Raw genomic sequence first — 8715 nt, 5'->3', positions numbered from 1 at the left:
TATATACATGTGTGTATGTTTGTGTATGTGTGTATATGTATATACATATGTGTGTATGTTTGTGTATGTGTGTATATGTATATACAGATGTGTGTGTGTGTGTGTGTGTGTGTGTATGTATGTGTGTGTGTGTGTGTGTGTATGTATGTGTGTGTGTTTGTGTATATGTATGTGTGTGTGTGTTTGTGTTTATGTATGTTTGTGTTTTTTGTATATGTATATATGTGTGTGTGTGTGTGTGTCTCTGTATGTGTGTGTATGTATGTATGTGTGTGTATGTATATACCTGTATATTTATATATATGTATTTATGTGTATGTATATATATATATATGTATATAGACTTATTGCCCTGACATCCCACATCATGAAGGTCCTAGAGAGACTTATGCTGACCCACCTGTCTAAACAAACTAGCACATATCAGGACCCACTGCAGTATGCTTTTTGGCGTGGACTTGGAGTTGAAGATGCCATCATACACCTGCTTCAGCAAACTCACCGTCATCTAGAAAAAGCAGACAGCACTCATAAAGTCATGTTCTTTGATCTCTCCAGTGCATTTAACACAATCCAGCCTGATTTGCTTTGTCATAAACTCCAGAAGACTCATGTGGTGGCCTCAACAATCACCTATATCAAAGACTAACTGACAAGCAGACCACTGTTTGTGAGACTTAACCTCCTGAGACCTGAGCTCTGGTCTGAGATGCATTTTTCATATCTCCTGTATATTTGTGTTTAGATTGACCTGATTTATGTATAAATAAAGCTTCCTCTTCAAACAGGAAGTTGTATTTTGTTACATGGTTATGACATACTTTTGTTTAAAAATAAAAAAAAGTCCTCATATGGATAAAATGGGCTTATTTTACAGCATAGCACAACATTGTTAACATGGCTTAACAAAGTATAAAACACTATTGAACAGAGTGAAGTACAAGGTACAGCAAAGCCAAAATGTAATGTCCCCATATGTGGACGCAGGGTCTCAGGAGGTTATGGGTTGCGTGTCTAATCAGGTGGTCAGTAGCTCAGGAGCACCACAGGGGACTGTACTCTCACCATTCATTTTCACTCTGTACACCTCAGATTTGCAGTACAAAACGACTCCTGTCAGCTGCAGAAATATTCAGATAACTCTGCAGTGGTCGGGTGTATCAGAGATGGACAAGAAGCTGAGTACAGGGAACTGGTGGACCACTTTGTGGCATGGTGTGGAAACAATCATCTCATCTTGAATGTAAACAAAACAAAATAGATGATTGTAGATTTCAGGAGAAACAGAAACCAGTCCAACCCTATTTCCATCATGGGAGAAGAAGTGGAAGTGGTGAAGTATAAATATCTTGGGGTTCACCTGGACAAGAGACTGGACTCGAAATGCAACAGTGAAGCCGTCTACAAGAAGGGACAGAGCAGACTGTACTTCTTGAGGACGCTGAAGTCCAATGTTTGCAGCAAGATGCTGCATATCTTCTATAAGTCTGTTGTAGAGAGTGCAATCTCTTCTGTAATCATCTGCTGGAGTAGCAGCACCAGCAAGTGACCTTAAAAAAGATCAATAAGCTCATAAAGGAGGCTGGCTCAGTTCTGGGGACTCCTCTAGAACCTTTGGAGATGACTGTACAACGAATGATTCTTCATATAATGAAGAACATTATAGACAACCCTCAGCATCCTCTTCATCAGACTGTCATACAACAACAGAGTGTCTTCAGTCAGAGGCTTTTTCAGATCCGCTGCAAGACAGACAGCTACAAGAGATCCTTCCTGCCCACAGCAATAAGCGTCTATAACAACTCTTTAGGGTGCGTTCACACCAGCCCTGTTTAGTCTGCTTTAATTGAACTCTAGCTCTTTTTTCTAGGAAGTCCGGTTCGTTTGGGGAGGTGTGAATGCTCCATCGAACTCTGTCACGGAACAAAAAGGCAAACTCTGGCCTGGGCTAAAACCTAGGTCTCGATCCGATTGAAGAAAACTCCAGCACGGTTGGAGTACAGTGTGAATGCAATCAGACCGTGCCCCGCTCCACAAGCAAGAAGTGGAATACAGCGCAGGGCAAACAAACATGCATTTCTCTTACCTTTTTTGGAGCCGTCAGCTGCCATGTGTGAAAAACAATATTCTCCATGGACTTCTGCCTCATCTTCTGCTCATGCCGAGTCCATTTTTGAAAAATGTAACTCCTAAAACTGCTAAAACTTGATGCCACTCTGTTTTTGTTTTTATTTCCAGAAGAAGAAGTGTCTTCAGAGGTTTTTGTGTCATTTCTTTCAGTAGTTCTTGGTACAGCGCCCCCACAGGTGAGTGGGGGAACAGGTTGGTTCAACTGGTTGGCTCGACTGCACAGTGCAGTGTGAATGTAAACGCACCAGCTCAAATGTAAACAAAATGTCATGAATATTGGTTCCCAACCGAACCCAGTCTACCGGACTATCAGGTGTAAAAACAACCTTAATGTGAACTTTCACATCCTGGATAGAGAGGAACAATGGTTTGAGAGAGGAGTAAAGGAGCCCATCTTTGTGAAAAGAAATCGTCCATCATTAAAAAGGGGTGGAGGCCTCCGTGTTCCACTGTCCCCCTTTTACAATGCTGTTATTGCTAGTGTCACTCAGCCCCCTGTGAATAGTAAACAGCCATCAGTGTGCTAATGATCCATCGTTAGGCTGATGGTCCTTCTTGATCATGTGAGCCGCTGGTTTTGGTTGTCAGCAGCAAAGTGGTTGATTCACTTTGAAAAGGTGCTATTTATAAGACTGAGCTGAAAACAGCACCTCAGACTGAAGAAGTCTTTCGGATGAAAGATGAAACGTTTCTACATTTTTTGTTTTGCTTTGTTTTGTTTTTTGAATGTCCAGAGGACCAGACTTAACCTTTTTAGATTTTTTATACCTGGATTATTGAGCATGCATCAGGATATTCTACAGCTTGTGTCATGGCTTTGGATCAGTCTGAATTACCTGATAAAGGTTGTTTTAATGCTGCTGTAATCGGTCTTTGCATAAATCTGCTTTTCTTCCTTGTAGAAGAGACGTTCACAATCACATTCGGATTATGTCATTTCAAGTGCATTAACAAGTTAGACGTATTGCCTGCGACAGATCCAATCTCCGTGAACCATCGACACACAGCTTTGGATTTGCACTTGTCTTTTAACACGAAAGCCATAATGTTCCCAAACAGGAGACCACAACGAAATGCTAGGCTGCTAATGCTACGCATGCTGCAAGACTATGCAACAATAAATAGCACAGTGCTGAAACACACTTAGGAACTTTAGTTCTGCGATGCATGATTATGCGAAAGATTTCTCGTTAATAAAATTTAATGAGTGAAAAAATAACCGCAACGTTATGCAGGTGGACCATGATGTACCAAAATGGTTCAATACAACCACATGTACTGTTACACCACTACTGTCTTGTTTTGTGATGATTCAACAATGCATGCTTGTTGTGATACAGGTGAGCACGTCTGCAGTAAAGCAGTCATCGCATTCCCAACCCACATCCCAGCAGCCCCTCTCCAGTGAGAAGTTACACAGTCATGATGCCACCACGGCCTCCCCGCACACACTCCAGCGCCTAAGGTCAGTACAAGTATACAGCTCACTAACCTCAGGAATAGTTGGTAGTTAATTAATGTCAGAAACAAAGATGCATGTTTCTGGTCTTTTGGTTTGTATTTGTTGGAATATAAAGCTTAGTTTGATGCTTACTGACAGCTGGCCGCTGTCGTCACTCTGACTTGTTGCTAAAAAGTGTGTTATATTTGCTCATTCCGATCAAATCAGGAAGAAAAACAGGCTTTGTGGTGTTTTTCTACAATTTGTTGACCATAAGGGAAACAAAAAAGTGCCTCTTTCATTCAGTTAACTGTTGATTCATAAAAACAGCTCATTGATATTTATACATGTTAGTCTCACTGAGTCACGAGGACTCATTTTCAAGAGTGACCTGTTTTACTGTTGTACAGTAGTCCCTCGTTTGTCATGGGGGATCCGTACCCTGAAGACCCGTGATAAGTGAAAAACTGCAAAGTAGGAATAGTAGTACAAGTAGTAAGTAGTAGTTTATTTTAGTATGTGTGTGTACATGTATATAAGGCATTTTAAACACTTCACACACACTTGCAATATTCTAAACAATGTTTCTAAACTCTATAAACGCCCCAAAAAAACCAAACAAACCGCAGAATGTCATGATTTTAATCTCCCTGCCACCGACTGCCATCTGCCAGCACTCTTGCCCAGTTCTCCGCTGCAGAGCGGAGATATGACACGCTGCAGGAGGAAGCTTCTCCTGCAGCTGTGGGCTGCACACAGGTGCATCAGTTGCTAAATAATTAAAAATAATTTATTTAAAATAAAAATGTCATGCCGATCGTGTGGCTCATCCATCAATCAGCCAGTTGTGTGTCATGTCCAATCTCACTTTGAAAAACTTTGACAGAGCGAGTCCACGAAAAATGAACCGCAAAGTAGCATGGGACTACTGTATTTGTAATTGTAATAACTGCAGTTTGATTTCTCAAAAATTGGACTTTTGGAAGCTTTTGGGGTGGATGTGGCTGAGTGGTTGGAGCAATCGTCCTCCAATGCGAGAGTTGGTGGTTTGAATCCACCAGCAGTCACATGTCTAAGTGTCCCTGGGCAAGACACTGACCCCCTCATAGCTTCTATGCGTGTCCCATCAGTGTATGAATGTGATCGAAAAAACACAGATTAGTCTCTTTAGAATGATTTGTTCAATTAGCTTTGTAGAGATCTAGTAGAGTGCTGTATGAATGTGTAATTGAGGACACAGATTTTAGTGTAAAGCGCTTTGAGTATCTTGAAATAAGATGGAAAGGCACTATACAAGTACAGTCTATTTACCATTTATATACTAAAGTTTATTTCACCTTGAGGCTCAGTAGCACTAGCATTGGCATAGCTTTGGCATTGGCAGCATGACGACTCGGGTTAGTGCTGTTGCCTCACAGCAAGAAGGTCCTGGGTTCAGTCCCTGGTTGGGCCTGGGGTCTTTCTGTGTGAAGTTTGCATATTCTTCTCGTGCTTACGTGGGTTTTCTCCGGGTACTTCGGTTTCCTCCCACAGACCAAAAACCTGCATGTTAGGCTGCCTTCAGGCCCAGGCCTCCCTTGCAAAAGAGTACAGTGATCTCAATGGGATTTGCCTTGTTAAAGGTTAATAAATGATAATAATTTGTATTCTTTTCTGTATGGGAGCAAGCTTGATCTGATTACAGGTTGTGCATGGTGTGAGTCATTCAACACAAAATGAAAAAATGACATGTTGTTTTGACAAGTGGAAGCTTGGTGGTGTTCTCTATTAACCCATTAAGATGGCAAGGAATCCTTGTTTTTTTTTGTTTAGTTTAGTTTTTTTGGTGAGTCAAAATTCATGAGAATCTAGAAAGGTCTGAAGTTGATTAAAAACAGCCTTTTCTAAAACTTTGGGCACAAAGGGTAATTTAGATATGGGCCTGTAGTTAGAAAGAATGTTGGAGTCAAGGTTTTCCTTTTTGGTTGTCAGCTGCACTACATACAGCATGTTTGAAAGCAGCTTGAACACAGCCGATGACAGAATTCAATAAATGAATAAAAAAACAAGGCCCAGTGATGTGAAGGGTTTCCTTTAAAAGACGAGAGGGGAGGATATCAAGAGGAGAGAAGGTCTGAAATTAATAACCATTTCATTTAATACTAAAACAGACACGGTCTCAAACTGCTGAAATAACAATTTGCATTTTAGTGAATCAGACAGATTAAAAAAAATGTGAATTATCCACCAATCTATTATCTTTACCCGCTTCTTTTTGGGTCATGGAGGACACTGGCGCCCATATCCTTCCATCATTGTGGGAGATGTGGGGTACACCCTAGACAGGTCTCCAGTCCATCACAGGGACACATAAAGACAAACGAGGCAAACAACCATTCACACTCTCACATCTAGGGACAATTTAGAGTTTCCAATCAGCCTAGCATGCAAATTTTTGTTCTGTGGGAGGAAACTGGAGTACCCAGAGAAAACCCACGCAGCACAGAGAGAACATGCAAACTCCATCCAGAAAGGTCCCCAGGCCGGGATCTAAACGGGCAACTTTTTATCTGAGAGGCAACAGCTCTCCTTACTGAGCTACTGTGCCGCCATCCCAGAACATGTTGAATTTAAAACGTTAACCAGCTCTTCACCGTTGAAGTCTGCTTAATCCCTGGCATCACTGATACCCCTTTTCTAATAGTAACGGTACAACTCAACTCAACTCAGCTCGGTTCCAAGGCTTTTCCATTAGTAATGGTACGTAGAACCGGTCCCTTTTTTCTGAACCCTTTTTCTGCGGTACGAGCTGGGCCGAGCAGGTACCAAAATGTGACGTCTGAACACTGTTATTCACTGATTGGTCAGGGGGTGAAGTCCCTGGATTTTTCTGAAACTTTTCCAAACACGATCCGCCATTTGCAAATTCTCAGAACTCGGAACAGCGGCTGGACCTATTTTAAAGATTTTTAAAACTATAATGACAACACCATGGTCTAATGCCAATTCGGGGCTCAGGATCCCAGCCTTGCTTGATCTGCAGGCTCTGAGCTCTGCTGGTCACCGCGGAGGATCATATGAGCTGCTGACTTGCAGAAGGCTGTTGCCCGAACCCCGGCCTTGCATGCTCATGAAGGCCGAACCCCAATCCCAGCAGACGGGTCTGGCGCAATGAAGGTGGAAACGATTTTAAAAACATTTCATGCATTTTTTTTTTTTATCAGTGAAGATTAAAAAAAATAATAAGTGCCTGCTTTATCATGAAATCCTGTTGTTACTTTAGTAACTATTAATAATCTGTTAAAGTTAACTCAGCTGAAAAATCATAAAAAGACAAAATTATTGGATCTCAGAAATATTTCCCTTGAGCCACCACCAGCTGGTAAGGCTCGTGACATCAATTTGAATCCCGCCCACTGGAACCTGTACTGAAGCACAATGGAAACGCAACGTGCACCGTACCAAGCCGATTAGAGCCGTGTTGTACCGGTACTAAAGGTACTAATGCCCCTTTTCCATTAGTACTGGTACGGGCCGACTCGACCCTACTTGGCCCGGTTCTGAGGCTTTTCCATTAGTACCGGTACTTAGCACCTGTTACTATTTTCAGTACCCTTGGCTCTGTGGTTCTAACCGGTACGAAGAGGTACAAAAACGTGACGTCAGTACACTGTCGGTCACTGGTTGGTCGGGGGCGGAGTCGGGGGCGGAGTCACTGGATCCTTCAGAAACGTTTCAAAACAATAATCCTCCATTTGCAATTTCTCGGACTGGAGCAGCGGCTGGACTTATTTTAAAGATTTTAAAAACAATACTGACAACATCTTGGTCTAATGTTGATGTGCTGGCATTTTTTGTGCTTGGTGGCCTACAACATAATTTAGAGCAAGCTGGATGGAGCTCTGCTGGTGTACCCCGATCCTCCCTCCGGAGCCTCGGAGCGCCAGACCGGGCAGGGCGTCATCTCCCCGGCTCCAAGTTCAGCTGGTCACCGCGGAAGATCCTTCGATGTGCCGACTCGGAGGCTCGGGTTCCAGATACCAGCCTTGTGTGCTCAGAGCTCCGCAGGTCACTGCGAAGCTGGAGATGGGGACTCGCAGATGGACGCTGCCAGACCCCGGCCGCGCGTAATCATGAAGGCTGAATCCCGATCCCGCCCGGCAGCCAGGCGGACTGGACAGTCTGGGACGGACGCTGGAAGCGATTTTTAAATAAAATAACATTTTGTTTTTATACAAAAAATGTTTTAAAAAAATGCTGAAGCGATTTAAAAATGATTATTATTTTTTTTACACGTAAAATGTTTTTTAAAATCGCTTCCACCGTTCGTCGCAGACCCGTCTCTGTCCGCCTGTCTGCGCGGGTCGAGCCTTCATGATTACGCGCGGCTGGAGTCTTGGAACAGCCTCTGTGAGTCACCAGCTGAGCTGGAGCTGGGAAGATGAGCCTCCCAGCCTCCTCCTCTCCGGAGGAGGGGATCGTGTGACTGCGGGCAGTGTCGTGCGAGACCAGCAGAGCGTTGAAGATTTAAAAAAAAAAAAAAAAAGACGGTGCCAGCTTCATCATGAAATCCTGTTTTCACTTTAATGACTGTTAACTCAGCTGAAAATCATAAAAAGACACGAAACTATTGGATATCAGGAATATTTCCCTCAAACATGTTTAAAGAAGAGACGACCTTCAGTTCAACTTTATTTTAACTCACGAATGTACAAATCACAAAACAAGAACTTTAAAGCAAAGCTAAAAATAAAATGTATATATGTGAACAAGAAAGAACACCACACATTTAAAATGAACATTAAAAGTAGACAATGAGTGCAAATACATCAAATGATGATGAAAACCTATAAAAACTTAAATGTAATGTTTTTGTAGAATCTGGTTCATCAGAGTTTTAATGTATATACATATATATATATATATATATATATATATTTATATCTATAAATAAATATAGATAAATATATATGTATATATAAAAATACATATATATGTAATTTATATACATATATATATTTATATCTATAAATAAATATAGATAAATATATATGTATATATATAAATACATATATATGTATATATGTATATAAATATATACGAATATATATAAATACATATATATGTATATAAATATATATGAATATATATAAATACATATATAT

At 41.4% G+C, this 8715-nt stretch overlaps 1 protein-coding gene across 1 annotated transcript in view; it reads left to right on the top strand.

Moving 5' to 3' along the window:
* Positions 1 to 8715, top strand: part of waca (WW domain containing adaptor with coiled-coil a) — a gene marked incomplete at its 5' end in the record, with an annotated part of 180048 nt that overhangs the window by 119569 nt on the left and 51764 nt on the right. The window contains 1 exon segment of the mRNA XM_037693922.1: positions 3471 to 3595. Within this exon segment, the coding sequence (XP_037549850.1) occupies positions 3471 to 3595 (125 nt within the window).

Source organism: Nematolebias whitei, chromosome 20 (genome assembly GCF_014905685.2).
Source record: "Nematolebias whitei isolate Nwh7 chromosome 20, NemWhi1, whole genome shotgun sequence".
NCBI lineage: Eukaryota > Metazoa > Chordata > Actinopteri > Cyprinodontiformes > Rivulidae > Nematolebias > Nematolebias whitei.
This window is presented reverse-complemented; position numbering and strand designations above follow the sequence as displayed.